Source organism: Monodelphis domestica, chromosome X (assembly GCF_027887165.1).
Source record: "Monodelphis domestica isolate mMonDom1 chromosome X, mMonDom1.pri, whole genome shotgun sequence".
In the NCBI taxonomy this organism is placed as follows: Eukaryota; Metazoa; Chordata; class Mammalia; order Didelphimorphia; family Didelphidae; genus Monodelphis; species Monodelphis domestica.
This window is the reverse complement of record NC_077235.1, coordinates 34,946,506-34,964,529: the sequence shown is the minus strand read 5'-3', so window position 1 is coordinate 34,964,529 and position 18,024 is coordinate 34,946,506. Positions and strand designations below refer to the sequence as shown.

Here is an 18,024-nt window from a genome sequence, read left to right as displayed (position 1 = left end):
ATTCTGGGTTACAAGAAGTAGCCCCTAGGGGGAGGGGGGGAGGGAGCAGACGGAGAGAGAAGAGGGGTCAGACCCTAGTTCTTTTCCCAAGTTCAACCAGGACACCCAGAAATGCAGTGGCTCCAAGGTAGGTACAGAGCATCCTCCTGGGAGGCGGAGAACTCCACGCGCCGGCCCCTCCCCTCCCGGGCTGGGAAGTAGCCACCCCTTCAGGGGCCAGGCTGCGCAGGGCCTTGTGGGTAGCAAGCAGTCGCCAGGTGACTGCTAATGGCGGCTGTGGAGGCAGTGGCGGCGGAGTCCCTGGAAGGAGCTTCCTGAAGCCGTCGCAAGCGGATCATAGAGCCCCAGATAGCTACTGGCGAGTCCCTGACCCATTTCCTCTCCCTCCTTCCCCTCGCAGCTCGGGTTGGCGAGACCCGATCCAGCCCCCCCCCCCCAAGTTCCGAGACGCTGCCGCCATGGACTCAGGGGCGCCGGGCGCAGACGGTGGAGGGGGCCTGGGTACCTTCGGGGCCGGCCGGAGGCCTCCCCGACCCGTGGGTGCCCTGGCTGTGGGCTCGAGGCAGCCCAGTGTGGAGACCCTAGACAGGTGAGGTGGGGGGGGGGCCTGGGGTGGGAGCCTGGCGGGGTGTCCTACCCCGTCAGCCCACATACTTCGTTCCTGCCTTCCCTGCGTCCCTGTCTTCCTGGGTTTTAGCTTTTAAGGGGTACCCCATGGCCCTCCCCTCCTCCTCCCCGGGATGTGGCTGGACCTCCCTCAGTCATCAAGCGTTCCTAAAGAGCCCTCCCAGTTCCCCCTTCTGTGCCAGAGCCAGGGGCTGCACCAGGTGAAATCGGGGAGCCCCTAGCCCCCTACTCCGTCCCCACCCACGGGGAGGGGGGGCGCTGCTGCTCCTCCTCTTCAGGCCCCTCGCTTGCTGGCGGAAACTTCCTCGCCTGCCCTCCTCACGCACCTCTCTTTTTTCCCCGAGTGCCCTGAGTTTGAAGGCGCCTGCGTTGTGTTGTGTTTGGAGCCAAGACTGCGATTGGCTTAACACCTGTTTTCAGCACTGGGTTGGTGGGCGCTCTCTGCCCCCGGGAGCCTCCCAGCACCACTTGGGAGAAGATTCTCTTCTCCAAGGGTCAGTTCCCTGCTGACTGTCAGCCACATTTAGTAACTCAGGTGATCCGCAGCAGAGGGCAAACGGAACAGAGAGGTTTTCAGTTTGGAACCTTGGCTTCCTAGATGAGTCATCCCACAGCTCTGCACCTTAGGGAGCTCACCAAAGAGGGAACAAGCAGATGCCCCTTTCCCCTTTGCTTCTGCCTTACTGCCTTGTGGTTGCCTCAACAACAGAACTAGAAAGCCCCCCCACCGCTCCAAATGTGGGGGTGCCAGGCACACTCCCCCCTGCTCATGGGGACAGTCTGGGCTGCTGCCCAGCTAGTAGCAACCAAGAGTGGAGCTTGTAGAGCTGGAAGGAGGAGGACCGAAAACAGTCTCTAAAACAACTTCCCCCATTTCTATGGGACTAAAACCAGGAGACTTGCCCTCCATCCACTGCCTGGAGCTCTGGTTCCTTAAAGGTAGAGCCAGGACTAGAATCCTCCTTCTTGATGCCAAGTTGTGGGTCCTTAAGCCCAGGGTCCTTTCAACTAATTGTTTGGGAATGGCTCATTTCAAACACCTGATAATTCCATTGCCGAGTGGGAGCCACTGGGAGAAAAAGAGCAATCAAAACAGCAGGGTAAAACAGTTCTCAGGAAGCAAAGCAGTAAAGAAGACTCAGGGTAAGGAGAACGACGAAAATTTGCCCTTTCCCCCATTTTCTCTCCGTTTTGAAGAGGAGAACAGGTAGAAATAGTGATCTGGGAGCCAACTGATACTTTCTTGTTCAGAGATTTAAGAAAAGATGCACTTTTGAAAGGGCTGGAACTTTACTCTGGTAGCCGGAGAGTTAACATAGCCTTGCCATCTCTAAGAGCTGCAAGCTGGAATGAACCTTCCAGGTCATTTAATCCAACTGCTTCATTGTACAGAAGAGGAAACTGAGGCTCAGAGAGATTAAGCTACTCTTAGAAGTAAATAGCAGAGGCAGGATTTGAACCCAAGGCCCTGATTTCAAACCTTCATTAATAGCACACTGCCCTTCACCCTGATAATCTGTTAATGAATCAAATGAACAGTTTGATGGAAACTTTCCCAAAGGAAGCTCTGATCAAAATAACATATTGCATGGTGGTACATGAAGTAATTGTAGCCAGCCGTGCTGGTTGTCTTGGAGTCTGTCAGGCAGCAAACATTAATCTAGTGCCTACTGTGTGCTAAGCACAGCGACAGGTAACAGAGGGAAAGACAAAAATGAAAGTAAAAATGAAACAGTCTCTACCCTTGAAGAGGGACGTCCTATCATGGGAAATAACGTCTCCATATATATATATACCAAGTAAAGAAAAGACAATGTCCTTAGTTGGAGGGTGACATCAACATCCAGGAAGGGATCCGCCACGGCTGATGTAGGAGGTGGTGCTTGAAATGAGCTTTGCAGGAAGCTAGAGATTCTAAGAGAGAGAGGTGAGGCAAGAGTCCATTCCAGGAACAGGAGACAAGACACCCTTTGTAAAGGAGTAGGGACAGAAGATAGAGTGTTTGTTGGGTGCATGAAAGGAGGCCAGTGTGGCTTCGGCCAGAGGGCAGGAAGCCTCCTCGTGTAGAATAAACCTGAATTCTGTTTTGAGCCAGCTTATAAAGGACTGTAAAAGTCAAAGGAGTTTGTATTTTACCCTGGATGCAAAGGGAAGCAGCCGAAGCTTATTAAGCAGGAACATGGCATGTACTCGTGCATTAAGAATTTCACTTGGGCAGATATGTGGAGGATGGAATGGAGAGAGCATACACTATAGGTCCAGAGACCTAGTGTGTGTGTGTGTGTCTGTGGGGGTACCATAGCCCAGGGAAGAAGTGATGAGCCATCTGCTCTAGGGGGTGGCTCTGTGAATAGAAGAAGGGAGACCAGTATGAGAGAAGGAGACTGGACGGTTGCTCTTCTCTACACCCAGTAATGAACTCAGGACACATTTCCTTAGGGAACTTTCCAAGAGTGGGCACTTTCCTCATTGTGTTTACATTTCTGTCACCAACTAGATCCTGATAGTTAAGGGGAGGCGAGGGAGGAGCATGTCTACATTTTTCCTTTCATTTACATAAAGTGTTGTGCCTGAGAGGGAGCCATGGTTATAAACCGCTCCTGCTCTAAGAGCAATGGACACATCTCTATTAAAATGGAGTTGGCTATGGCTTTCCAAAAGTTCTTTACACCAATGGAATCAACGCATGAACTTCTCAGAAGATGAGTCTGGACACTGCCATCCATGGACCAGTTTTGCAGAGAGGCTCATCGCCAGAGTATGGACCATAAGGCGCTAATATTTTTAGCCACAGACACTCCTGAAGGCAATCTAAAATTTAAGGAAACACCCGGGAAATCTTGGTTTCTTGGGGATATGCTAGCATTGTGATTTTTTAAACTCTTAACTTCTGTCTTAGAATCAATGATGTGAACTGATTCCAAGGCAGAAGGACAATAAGGGCTAGGTGATGGGGGTGAAGTGACTTGCTCAGGGTCACACAGCTAGGAAGTGTTTGCAGTCAGATTGGAACCCGGGATCTCCTGTCTCTAGGCCTGGCTCTCCATCCACTGAGCCACCCAGCTGCCCCCTTTCATGCATATTCTAACTGAATATATTTATAAATGTAGACAATTACACATCCGATTGTCCAAGTCTTTAAATGAAAATGGCCACATTTGAGTTAAGTTCAAATACAAGCGATTGAGGCCTTTCGGTTGGCATTTTCAACTCTTGTGGTAATTATAAAAGCTAAATATGCATCATCCCTAGATATGACTGTGTATTGAAAATCACTTTCCCGTGGGATCCTCTACGATTTGCAAGATTGTAATGACAGTGTTTCTTTTAGCCCTACAGGATCACACGTTGAATGGTGCAAACAGCTAATAGCTGCTACAATTTCTAGTCAGATTTCAGGGTCAGTGCCGTCTGAAAACATATCCAGAGATTACAGGGTAAGTAACCTTGACCACTCCATTATGCCACCCACAGAGCAGGACTGGCCTACTCTTAGTGAGAGTTTTCATTGATAAGTCTGTTAGCCGTGAAGAACTGATAATGTTATTCTAGGGAAATAACGAAATGCTTTGTGGGTTGCTAAAATGTTGAAGTTTGTCTCAAAGCATAGTCATTAAACTGACCATTCTGATCTTTAAACAAAGCAACAAAGTTTCCCCATTTTTACTCAAAAATGGTATATCAGTTGTTTGGTTTTCCTAGTCAGCAGTTAGTACAACAGAAAAGTGACGTCGTGGCCATCTTCTGTGGCATTGAAAGTATGTGTCCTGAGTCGTGGTGAAAACTGTTGTTTTCGATCTCTTCCTAGCAGTGCTCTTGTACTGTCTCAGTAGAGCAAGGACTTAAAGTAGTAGAATCCCAGCCCCAAAACTTGGCAGTCACCTCATTATTTAGATATTATAGTTTCTTCAAAGAGCTTTAAAAAACAAATAAAACAAACCTTACCTTGATACTAAGTATCAGTTCTAAGGAAGAAGCAGTTGTAAGGGCTAAGAAATTGGGGGTAAATGACTTGCCCAGAGTCATAGAGCTAGGAAGTGTGAGGCCAGATGTGAATCTGCAGAGAACTTTTAAAATCAAGGATGATTTATAAGGTCAATCTTTTGGGCCAGTTTACATAAAGTATTTGAATAATTGAGTACCCTACAGCAGTATGCACTGCGTTATGCCAGAGAGCCTTGTGGACCCACTTTGGATTGATCTACATCTCCAGATCATCCCTGGAGCCCTAGGTTTAGTGACTCGAGGAATGCATTTGTAAGGAATCAATAGTTGTCCCTTGGAATTAGCTATTTTACATGTATGTTATTTGAAATACACTAATTAAATAGTTCTGTGCAACTTTATATCAGTGATAGTTGTGAAGGCATATGTTTCTATTGAGTAGAACACCTAAATCTTCACTCAAAATATTATTGCTTCAAGTTGGCAGCAGGGATTTAGGCTTTGCATGACTATAGTCATGTGTCCACTGAGGTAGCTGATGAGTCTATTGCTCTGTTACGCATGCTTGCAAGTAAATACTGACATCAGCCAGATAACAAATAATGATTAGACACTAAAATGTTAAATAATTTTAAAGTTGTTCATGCAGCATATACTGAGTCATAAGGGAAGAAAGGGAATTGTTGGGAAAGGAAAACCAGGGCAACATACATGTGTTCATTAACGTTTCTTACTAAAGACTGTCTCCAGTATGGCAACCAGGGGGAAAACGTTCATTTTGATATTAAACTAGCCATCAGTCTTCATGTGTTTGGAACTTGAAAACATGTAGTGAGTCAAGATGTTCATTTTCCTACGCTGGTACGTACGCTACACTAAAAAGCCCTCTTATTTTGAACAGTTTTAAAAACTAGCCAGAGAAGATTAGGTACCTGTAGATCAGAGCGCCCTGGCATAGTAAATGTTATAGTTGCTTATACTTGCACCAAAACCTGTACTTTTAAGAGCAGTTAGTAAAAGACAATTCAGGTGGTAGTTCCCAATGTATGGCACTTAAAGCTAAGCCAGGGGGATCCCCAGTACAATGGAAAGACTGCATTGGGCTGAGAATCCAAAGAACTGATTTCTATTCCTCGATCTCCTACCAAAAGAACGTTGGACAAGTTTCCTCACCTCTACAGACCTCGTTTTCCTCTTTAAACCAAGCAAAACTAGGTGCTCCCTTTTCCGTCTAAAATCTTTCATGTTTGGTACCTAACAGAAGAGTACAACATAGTTACCTCTTTTCACCGCTGCTGTTCACAGTTGCACAAAAAAGTCCCAAAAAGGCAACTGTAAAGGTGATCCAAGATCGTGATCAAGAACAGTTCATTGAACTCGAATGCCGAGGGAAACTTCAAAGACAAGAGAAATCTGGGTTAGATGGAGAGCCCACAGTGGGGAGCACAGGGATCTCCACTCGGAACATGCTCAGCCACCCATGAGCACCTGACCACAGGAGAGGGGAAAAGAGGCCACCCAGCTCGGTTGGCTTTGGACACTTTGGACAAGGAATTGGAAAGGAGGGGACGGCCTGCATCTGCTCACTTTAAACCAAGGAAAGACTCCCAGGCGCAGCCCAGGGAAACTTCTTAGTCAGTGCTGATGATGGAACAGACTGAGAAGTGTCCTTGGCCAAGCTGCTGCTGCTTGAGGTCAGGGGCCAGGAAAGTGCTCTGCAGGTTGCACACATCACTCACTGCTTTTTGCCACGCTCACCTTGTATTCTTGTCCGGGGGGAGCCGAGTTCATTCTCAGGGCTCACGGCTACACCTGCCATCACTTTCCTGCAGCCCAGAGTTAGCCTGCGCTCTGTGTTTGAATGGGCTGGCAAGCAGTGTCTTTGTGGTAGTTAGACTGAGGAAGGACACCTCTGGGAGTCAGTTCTGTTCCTCTCAGGCTCTGAATTGGCTCTCACAGGTCATCTAGCCTGACCTGTACCTCAACAGGAATCCTCCCTCTCTCAAAAGTGGCCCCCCAGCCTCAGCTCCAAGACATCCAATGGCGACAGTTTGTGACCCGTATCCCAACGGACACCCCAAATTGGGATTTGGTACAGCAGAGGTGGGAGGGCCAGACTCTGGGCAGATCCCTATCTCAAGACTTAGTGGCTGATGGAGAAACTTGTCCTTTAGGCAGTTTTTGCAGGGCACGTTGCCTCGCTTGGAAGGTTGAGTCCTGCTATTTCGGGGACTGACAGCCCTGGGAAATGCACTTGTACCTTTTCTGCAGCGTTACTCACTACTCAGGCATCTGGAAGTCATTGTGTGCTACTCTGGAAACACCCTTTAGTCATATGAAGAAAGAGTAGCTGACCAAAACCAGTCCAGAGGGGGGGGGGGGGGGGGCCAGCAACTGGTGACCCTTTCTTGGCTCTGCTCTCTTCACCTGACAACAACTTTTGATACCTTTTCAAGGACTGGAAAAAGTCACAAGTCTGCAGGACGTCCGTCGCATTTGCATACATTAGGAAAGCTCTCTCTCACCTCTCTTTCTCTCTGTGGTGGAGAAAAGTGTTTTCCCGAAGCCCCTCTACACCCTTTATGGAAAAGGGGAACCATGTGCATATGTCCAGGTTACCCTGAAATTCTGGATTTCATAGCAATTAGTGTCAGACCAACTTCGGGCAGTGTGGCAGAGGACAGAGGGCTGGCCTCTGGGGTCAGGGAGACTTGGCTTCTGCATAAGTCACTGAACCTCCCAGGGCTCTCGGTAACTTTCCAAGACCCTAAGCTGTGGAACAGGGACTGACCTGCATTGTTGTGAGGGATTTTCCTTCACTAATGACATCAGAATAGATATAGCTAGATAGATAAGCCCACCAATTTTCTAGGCTAATCAAATAAGATCATGTTGTAAAGCACTCAGCACAGTATGGAAGGTCTTTAATAAATGCTTGTTCATGTCTCTCTCCCTAATCTGGGGAAATCGTGGTTTTTTTCATTCACTTTTTCTTCAATGTGTGTGAAAACTTAAACTAGTCTATTTTGAATTCTGGATTTCATTGAAGAGACGTTGCAGTATTCCTAGACTCGATTCAATTGGAATGTCATTAAGTCATGTGTTTACTTAGCTAGTTACATGTATCATAGCCACCCCACTGTCCAATAGGGACTGCTTTTTGTTTTCTCTTTATGTCCCAAGCACCTCGCTTAGGTTCTAATTGGTTTGGATGTCTTTTAAAATACTTCTTTGGAGAGCCTTCTCTTTTGGACCCAATGCCCGCTGGCTAGCCTCTGGGATCCCGGCAGATGCGTTAGGAGAGTCAGGGAGCACATGTTGCCTTGTTTTCTGCCCAGATGCATGACAGGATTCAGGTCATTGAACGAAGTTGATTCTGGGGTCTCCCCTCCCATAGAACCTTATATCAGCATAGCACTTGCACAGGCTACATTGCTTTTACACAGCATCTATTCTCTCAAGTGGCTGAAAAGCCATGAAGAATAGAGGTGCTGGGATTTGACTTTCTGTGCTCAAGTCGTAACCCGCCGTAGAAAGTCATCCTGTTAGGTTCTTTCTCATGTTTGCGTAGAATGCCCTAGAAATGAAAAAGTTACTATATAGGTACTCGCTGCCGATTTCGTCTTCTTCCTCATTTTTCAGACTTGACAGTTCGTTTAAACCAGTCAAGGTCTAGGGCAGAGATAATTGCACACAGTGTTATTATCTTGTATCCTTTTTTGACCTTTGCTCCAACTACTCAATGACCTGACTACCCAAAGCTAGCAGACAGACTCTGCTGCCTATATACCCAGAGCATTAGACCTGAAGTCAGCGGTTCAAAGCCTACCTCCAGACACTTAGTAGTTGCAAGTTGCCTTTCTATAGGGGACAAGAATAGAGAGGAGGCCTGTAAATTCATTGGTATAGATAACCCCCCGGGTGATAACATACCCTCTACCAATGCAGGTTGGCACGTCTTCTGCGAATTATAATCTTAGAAAGTTTCCTAGAGCACTAAGAAGTGGATTAAGGGTGAGACCTGAATCTAGGTCGTCCTGGATAGAAGTCCAACTCCCTCTCCATTATGCCTGATTTCCTTTCTTGTTTTCTGTAAATTGGGAATGACAAGAGCAACAGTGTCAGAGATGTTGTGAGGCTCAAAAGAGATAGCATGTGTAAAGTGCTTTGTAAACTTTAAGGAGCTATACATGAGTTAATGCTACTAAAGTCTGGTCAGCTTTATTTTGTATGTATGATGTAAAGTAAACTTACTTCTCTATTCTGGCTGGGGGGAAGTCTTCCTAACTTCTAAGGCTTTTGAAATGGAGAAGCCTTTGAGCTCTTTCGGTTTGTTTTTTTAACCCTTACCTTCTGTCTTGGAGTCAATACTGGGTATTGGCTCCAAAGCAGAAGAGTGGTAAGGGCTAGGCAATGGGGGTCAAGTGACTTGCCCAGGGTCACACAGCTGGGAAGTGTCCGAGGTCAGATTTGAACCCAGGACCTCCCATCTCTAGGCCTGGCTCTCAATTGACTGAGCCACCCAGTTGCCCCCTCTTTTGGTTTTTTAACTCATGCCACATTTTTACCATACATCTCTGCATCAAAGTCACAATATCAAGGTATATGTTGGCTTAGCTGGGATTGTCCTAGCATCTTCCCTACAGAGTTTTTCCACCTCTTTTTCCTTGGTAACACATGTTGGTGCGTAAGCTAGTCATCTTCATGGTGATCTGTTTGTGTTGATCTTGAGCACTACAAAGCAAGATGACTTGATGTCCATGAAAGGATGTTCCTTATGGCCTTTAAGTTCAGCGGGAAAATAATGGCCTTATTCACCGCCCATCATTTAATTGGAATTTATCTGTTGGTTTCCTTTATCACAAGAATACCAATATGGATGAGATCCTGAGAGTATAACGGTTGGGGGGGACTTTAGAAAGACAAAGGAGTTGTGAATTGATCCAACCATTCTGGAGGGCAATTTGGAACTATGCCCAAAGGGCGATAAAAGACTGTCTGCCCTTTGATCCAGCCATAGCACTGCTGGGTCTGTACCCCAAAGAGATAATAAGGAAAAAGACTTGTACAAGAATATTCATAGCTGCGCTCTTTGTGGTGGCCAAAAATTGGAAAAAGAGGGGATGCCCGTCAATTGGGGAATGGCTGAACAAATTGTGGTATATGTTGGTGATGGAATACTATCGTGCTAAAAAGGAATAATAAAGTGGAGGAATTCCATGGAGACTGGAACGACCTGCAGGAAGTGATGCAGAGCGAGAGGAGCAGAACCAGGAGAACATTGTACACAGAGACTGACACATGGTGGTACCAGAGAACATAATGGACTTCTCCAGTAATGGCTTTACAATGTCCCTGAACAACCTGCAGCGATCTACGAGAAAAAAAACAAACTATCCTCAAGCAGAGGACAAACTGAGGGAGTAAAAACACGGAGAAAAAGCAACTGCCTGACTACAGAGGTTGAGGGGACATGATTGAGGAGAGACACTAAATGAGCGCCCTAATGCAAATACCAACAACAAGGAAATGGGTTCGAATCAAGGACACATGTGATACCCAGACGAATCGCCCGTCGGCTAGAGAAGGGGAGGGGGAGGGGGGAGTAAATGATCTGTTTCCAATGAATAATGTTTGAAAATGACCAAATAAAATAATGTTTTAAAAACTTTAAAAAAAGAAAGAAAGAAAAAGACTTAAAAAAAGAACGACAAAGATCACACATATCAGACAAATGATTAAATGAATGTTTGTAGACTCTCATAGCTACATGAGTTTTAGCTTCTTTTTCTGCTCTGTTGCCCTAGCCCATTGTCAGCCTTTATCAAAACAAAAGGGCCAAAAGGCCATTACTCTTGGGGGTCCATTTTAGGAGTAACTACAACCAAAACCATTCATCATCTAGTGGGCAACCTCTCTGCTTTTTCAGCCAGGCTGGTCTTTGGACAGTAAAGTGCGTGTGTGGGGGGTGATTTCTAAGAAATAGAAAAGGCTGGGGTAATTGGATTTGTTTGCTACTGTTAGGCTTCATTTAGGTTCAGTTAAAATTGTCTTAATTGTAGATGCTTGAAGAAGTTGCTGAGACAAGTCCGAATCATAGAACTTTTTAGAATTCAGTTTGTTGTGATCATATCACCTTTTTTCATATTTAAGCCCTTCTTGGTTATCCACTTCAGTCAGTAGGAGTAACAGGTGTTGCTGTTTTTCACTGAATATGTAGGAATCGGAGCATAAAATTGTATAGTTTGGAACTGGGCAACGAGAATCCTTAAACTGCCCGAGATCAAGGCTTTTACAAACTCAGTGGATATGCAATCTCATTTCTGGGAGTCATTCCCTCCATTGGTAGTGTGCCTCTGATAATAACTGAAAATTTGGAGCAACTTTTCAAGTAGCTTCCACTGTGCTGGAGTATTCCATCAAAAAACATTACTGCTGAAGTACCCATAATCCTCAGTAGAATGTTATCTCTTTGAGGGCAGGGTCAGTTTCAGTTGGGTTTTTTTCCTTCTCTCTATCCCCAGGGCTAGCACAGTAACCAGCACATAGTAAACATTTCATGAATTCTTGCTGGACTGAATTGTTGGCCTTCAAATGGCTGAGTCACGAGAAGAAACAGCTCTTACATCTGATTGGCTGCTTACGGCAGGGATTCCTCTCTCCACTAATGTTAGAGACTACTTCCCACCCACCTCCCTGTTGTCCCAGGAGAATGAGTCAAGGTATATTCTTGGCATCTCGAGTTGCAACTCAAGATGAAGTTGCATAGAGTTACCACGTTATGGTGCTTTTAGTTCCTCTGTACTGTTGGTACTGCCTCCAGAGTAGAACGCCATAGTAAGTAGCCCATAAGAGTTTGTTACATTGAATTGTTCATTTATATCATGGGGGAAATGGTTGTTTCTGAGCTATGGAATAATCGTTTTTATTTTTCCTGTCTACGGGGGAAATGTAGTTTGAGTTCCACATGAGTAATTCACAAATAAATTTCTCAGGCAGGCCTCCCTCAACTTTAATCTGAAGGTCATCTGAAAGAGCTTTCGCTAAAAGGGGTTTAGACAGGAAATCAGGGGTCTTACTTTGGCCTACGGGAGATGTGACCCCTTCATGCAATCACAGATTTGAGCAAAAATGGTAGCAGTCCTCGAGGACTAACTACCAAACTAACTACCAAAAATGGTAGTTAAGGTCCTCGAGGACCAGAACAGTTTCATTTTTGCCTTTGAACTTTGCACATGGTAGGTGCTTAACTAAACGTTTGCTGAACTGAACTGTACCTTTGAGTTTCTTTCTTGGCATATGGTACTAGTATGTCATTTCCTATAGGAGGCCCAAGCTAATGGTATCTTTGTGATTGCTGCAACAGTGTACATTTTGATAACATTCTATATTTTAACTAACAGGTTTTCAGGAGGCCTGAAATAAGAAGGGTAAGGATATGTTTGGCTTTGAGCAAATCGGCCTCCCGCCTGTTTGTCTTTTTGTGCTTTATTGAAAATTTAAGTCTGTTTAGTGTTCTTTAATTTATCAGCAGTTCCACGAGTTCATCTGATCAATCTGCTCTGCCGTGTCATAGCTTTAAGTGTTGCAAAGAAATGCTTTGTATGTTACAGTGTTTTCCTGTGCCAATAAAAGCCAGTATATGTGAAGCCATATATTTATGATATTACAGATGGGGGTACTGAGTTTTATTTTGTTTATTCTGACCAAATGGGTGTGCATGACTGATGCTTACATGCCCAGGACTACAGAGTACTGTTAATATTTTTATTGCATAATCCTTGCTAGAGACCTGAACTACAGAAAAGTATTAAGCTGGCTTTGTAGTCCATTTAAGTAGTTTGAAATCAGGCTAATACACGTTGGATTAATTTGACACCGATTTTAAAGGTAATTTTAGAGTCCTCAGTCTTACCTAGTAGTTCTGGAGAATATCAGTTAGTAGGAAATCGCTTTAGTAGTGAGTATAATTAGTAGAGTATGTTTTGTTTTTTCCCTTCTCTTCCTGCCCCTTCCCTTCAGAACACCTCTAAATCAGGAGCAAGATTGGTAATGTGCATGCACTTTTCTTCTTATTTTAAAGTTGCCTCCCTTTAATAATGGAGAGGAAGAGAAATGTCAACTTTAGCAGTAGTAGCTTAACGTTCATCTCCTTTCCACTCCTCCAAATTATCTGGATCTGGACAATCTAGCCATGTTAATGATGTAATCATGGCTTCAACTTTTCGAGGGCCACCAAACCAAACGTTTAAAGTTCTTATTCTTGCCGTTGGCTTTTCATGATTTCTCTTTTTCCCCACTGGTAAAAGTGCCTTTCAGCTAATGAGAATGTTTCCTTTTTTCTTTTATTGATCCCAATTACTCTGATACAAGATCATATTTGGTCTTTTTAATTGCATGGACTTTGAAGTGCTGTTGTCATAGGTGGGTGGAGTTATATGTTTGTGCATATATATTGCATTAAGGAAATATTGTTAAGAGTTAACTGCTTTATATTTTAAAGAGAATGAAAATATAAAACTTTTGGCCAAGCGGAAATATATTATGTAATTTGGAATGGCTTTGGTTTTGGCCTCCTACTAAATTCAAACTAATGAGAAAGCGCTATCATGACAGCTATTAAAGCCATTTGGGTTTTTTAAAGTTTGAAAATACTAAATCCATCTAACACTTAGCAACTCCTTTGGTATAGTCTCTTCTTCTTTTTTTTTTTTAAACCCTTACCTTCCGTCTTGGAGTCAATACTGTGTATTGGCTCCAAGGCAGAAGAGTGGTAAGGGCTAGGCAATGGGGGTCAAGTGACTTGCCCAGGGTCACACAGCTGGGAAGTGTCTGAGGTCAAATTTGAACCTAGGACCACCCGTCTCTAGGCCTGGCTCTCAATCCACTGAGCCACCCAACTGCCCCCGGTATAATCTCTTCTTAATAGAAACACAATTTTGATGGTGAAATCAAATTTTCCTTTAAAATAGAAACACCTGCCTTAAAAAAAAATGATTTGGCCTCATAGAATTGACCGTGCTTTCAAAGAGATTACAAACTTACGTTCTTCATAACTGTCTGCTTAATTTTTGTAAAAGTTGGTCTGTAAAGAGATCCTATTGGGAGAATGAGCTGTTTATAAAGCAATGTAAAGAGTTTCCAAAGAGAAGAAAATGAGACCTTTTAACCAGGCCTTGAGGCATATTGTTGGCATAGCTAGAAATACTTAATGTGGCATTCATGTAAAGTGAAATATTTAATGTATTTTTTAAAAACTTCTGCAGAACACACAGTGTATCTTCAGGTAAGTGGTGTACATATATCTTCTGCAAAATTTGCTGCTACAGCAGTTGCCTGCCAATGCAGATGGGCAACCATTTAACTTTGGTCTTTAAAAATAAAACTTTCTTTAGGTTTCCTTTCTATTTGTTTGCATGACTTTGCTCTTCATGTAGCTTCCAGAGTGTGCTATGTTCTCTCTTTTTGATCATTTTCTGTGCCCAGTACTTTGCTTTTTCTTTATTCTGGAATTGCTTGATTTTTTGGTATATTCTTTATGTCAGCTGACAACTGTAGCGTAGGTTTGTTCTTTTCTCTCTTTCGCCCTCCTCCAGCATAGAATAGTTGTTTCCTTTTAGTCACATGCTGTGAAGTATGTCCATCAAGCTGGGTTTTTAACCCCAAGGGGGAAAAGATTTTGTGTGTGTTTACAAAGCTTTAAAAAGTGCTAAGTTTGATTATACTCAGACTGTCTCTTGGAAAAACCAATTCTGTCCTTTCACCTGTTTGTTTGCACGTGTTTCTCTCTTTTCCTTTTCTGCTCTCTTGTCCATGCGCCTGATGCTCAGCAGGAGGTTCAGGACGGACACAATGGCTATCATTCTGAAGCTGGAGCTGATCAGGTGGCAAATTTTACTTGTTTGTTGTGCTTAGAAACCATTTTCATTTAGATTTCTGGCAGAGAGACACTTGCAGAAATGTCCCATCAGATTCATTCTCTCATTTCATTTCTAAGTTCAGTAGAACCCCATTATGACACAACTAATTCAGATGTTTGTCTTAAGTTTTCTCACTGGAGATTTCCATTAGTGTATACTTCCATGACTCACTGCTTTGGTGATGACATACGCCTATAACGATGACCTTTGGATACTACAAAATCCCAAAGTGCCTTGTGAATGAATGACTGAGGATGTTTAAATTCGGTTCCTTATACTTTCAATGCTGCATATCCTATTTTTGGTAATCCAGAATGAATTAGAATCATTCAAAACCTTGAGTGCCTATTCTGTATACCAGGCACTGAGGTGGTATATACAGAAGTCTTATATGCGTCCTTGTTGGGATGAAAAAATAGTGGACAGTTCCAGGAACTGTATGATTCACTAAATGTTAACTTGGATCTAAGTCCTATAGTAGTTTTGATGAGAAAGACCAACGAAAGCTGCGGTAATGAGGCAAGGCTTCATGGAGGACTTGGACGTATAAGATTTGGCAGGAGGAACTTGCCGGCAAGTGGAGACAAAATATTTAACCTGAAAACCTCATTTTTTCTGAGCATGATAAACAGGGAGTATTTTGATTTAGGTCCACTCCAGGTCCAATCATGCCCACTGAGCCAAATCAATTGCAGGTTCATACATTCAAAGCCTCGTAGAACACAGACAATAGCCCTGTCACCTTCCATTCATGCTCTGAAAGGGATCCACTACACGAAGCAAGCTTTGTTTATATTTTCCTGTTGCTCTTTAGTTAAAATCCTAAAGCTAAACTTCTTCGATGTTTAAAACGAACCTTTCATTGGCGGTTTCTTGAAGCATTGTCATCTCTTTGTTTTATTTTCTTTGAGTTCTGGTAGTATTTTTTTGTGACTCCAAAAGCTCATCCTAAACTTCATTACAGTAACAGGATGTTTGCCTTGCCATTTGTCTCACAGACAAATCCTTAAGTATCCTAGCAAGAATCATATATACTTTTCTAACGAATTTGGATGTAGTAACTTGTAGAAAATCCTGTGTTGCATATGAGTCACCCTCCCCTCACTCCCAGCACATCTCTTAAAAGGATCTGGTGAACTCTTATGGTTGGTTACTCCTACTCACCATCCTTTCCCATCTACTCTGTTTCCTTATGGTGCCCTTTTCTGTAGAGAAATAACTCTTGTAAGCATTTGTCCTATCAAATTGTGGTGTGAGTTAGCACACAGTTCATACGTAAAAATTATTCATCGCTCCCTGAAAGATTATAGTTGGATAAAATCGAACAACTTGCTTTTGCTCTAGAAGCAGTACTGGTTCATTAGCGTCTTTAAACAAACACTCCACCATATTCGATACAGTAATATTGAGGAACTTAATTTAGTTTAATACTGTAAAATATTTCAGCGTAATTTAAAATGGAATATTTGATTAAAAGAACTTTCTCGTTACTGGGGCACAAAACCAATTACCAGTTCATGACATCAGTTACTGAAATCAAAATTTTAACCGCACATGTGTCTGGAGAGAAACTCTGGATATCTCTCGGTATTCTTATTAAAATGCTTTGAATTATGCCTTTTATGTCTACTGACAGTAAAATGAAAGGAAAATGGATTCTGTGAATTGTTGCCTAAATACTCCTAAGTATTGATGGGCTCCACGCTTTTCTTAACATTAAAAACACATAAGAATTCCTTTGGGGAAAAAAGAAATAAAAAAAAGACTGAAGGAAAAATGTGGACTTAATAAACTTCACATAACCAAAAAAGAAAATGATTTTTTTCTTTTCTTCTTTTTTTAAAGCCTTACTTTCTATCTGAGTATTGATTCCAGAGCAGAAGAGCTATAAGGGCTAGGCAGTTGGAGTTAAGTAACTTGCCCATAGTCACACAGCTAGGATGTGTCTGAGGTCACATTTGAACCCAGGTCTTCCCAGCTCCATGCCCAGCGCTCTATCGAGCCATCTAGCTGCCCCAAAACAAAACTCTAGCCTGTATATTTTGTTAGAATCATATCTACCTGTGCAACAATGAAACATTCTTGTAAGATACTGAGCATGGAGTTGGCTTTGTAGCTGGCATTTCCTCCCTTTATTTCATGGGTTTCGGGGAGCTACCCTGGAGAGTATGAAGAAGTTTAGGTCAGTTTCAAATGAAAACCCCAATGAAATATTTTATGAACTCCTTGGAAACTCCATCAAATTTATATTTTAACTAAACAATTCTTAAATTTCCCATTCAGTGTTACAGAAAAAGAGATTCCATTTTAATTCTACCTGATCGAATCATGCAGATAAGTTCCTTGACTCTTGCTTATCCTGGAGGCACCATGGCATAGTTGATTAGAGAACCATCCTCGAAGCAAAGAAGACCTGGGTTCAAATCCTGCCTTTGACGCACATAGATATGCATCCATACACATAGACACACGCACACTGGCTGTGCAATTGTGAACACATCATTGACTCAGTTAAAACTCAGTAAGTTGGAGAGAGGTGCCAGCTTGTATCGATAGAGGGAGTTTCCTCCACTGCTAATGAAATCACAGGTCCAGTCCCTATTTATCATTCATGATCTACTTTGTCTACTTGTCCTTTCAAACTGTTCTAGCTTTTGTGATTTGTAACTGTGAAGTCTCAACATATTGTAATGTCTTGTTGAAAAAGCCAGTGGCATCTCCCATGATGCTATGCTTTGACAAATGGGATAAGCACTGTTCTGCTTCTGTATGTTCTCAGCAAACTGCAGCCTTCCTGGACAGATGGGGAAAATAAGATTGAATCCCATTTCTTTTTTCCCTTGCCAGGCTCTGAGGGATGGCAATAAGCTGGCACAAATGGAAGAGGCACCACTTTTTCCAGGAGAATCCATCAAAGCTATTGGTAAATATAGCACTTATTGCATTTCATCACCATACTTGGGCACAGACAGCCATAAAGTGAAATGGTATGTTGCCGATGTGCATGGCTGATGCCATTTTATGAGACGGAGTTGAAGGCCAGACAGGTACATTTCATGATGTTCTATAAAGTGAAATAAATGACCGTTAGAGTTGTTATTGTAGCTATTGTTTTCATAGTCTCCTACTACACTCTCCTGCTCTTATAGCTAAGGAGCCCCCCCTCATGCTTCAATGAGAAAATAGAGACCATTTACTATGAGTTTCCTCTTCTCCCCTTAGTGCAACTCTATGCCTCAGTTTACTCATCTGTAAAATGAGGAGATTAGACTCAAAGACCTGTAGGGCCCTTTCTAACTCTAGATATATGATCTTATGAAATTGCCTTCTTTTTTATGGAGACAGTAAACCTATGACTAGTGTTTACAATGTGCCATGCATCATGCTAAGGGCTGGGGAGACAAAGATAGGTAAAAGACAATCCCTGCCCTCATGGAGCTCCCAGTCTGGGAGGAGAGCGAGGCTGCAAACAAATATGTGTAGAGGAGCCATACACAGGATAAATAGTAAGCAATCAATAGAGGGAACGCAC

At 43.2% G+C, this 18,024-nt stretch overlaps 1 protein-coding gene across 7 annotated transcripts in view; it reads left to right on the top strand.

Annotated features, from left to right (window-relative positions):
* Positions 1–216: 216 nt before the first annotated feature.
* The window catches only part of MTMR1 (myotubularin related protein 1), a 65,389-nt gene continuing 47,581 nt past the window's right edge, over positions 217–18,024 (top strand). The window contains exons 1-6 of one of the 7 annotated variants that reach the window (XM_056809825.1): positions 225–589; positions 3,959–4,064; positions 11,976–12,002; positions 12,595–12,621; positions 14,406–14,456; positions 17,340–17,415. In XM_056809825.1, coding sequence (XP_056665803.1) covers positions 459–589; positions 3,959–4,064; positions 11,976–12,002; positions 12,595–12,621; positions 14,406–14,456; positions 17,340–17,415 — 418 coding nt within the window. In that variant the 5' untranslated portion in view covers positions 225–458. Of the gene's footprint in view, positions 590–3,958; positions 4,065–11,975; positions 12,003–12,594; positions 12,622–14,402; positions 14,457–17,339; positions 17,416–18,024 lie in introns of all 7 variants that reach the window. The other 6 variants (XM_016426703.2, XM_056809827.1, XM_056809826.1 and 3 more) reach the window with 6 other exon arrangements.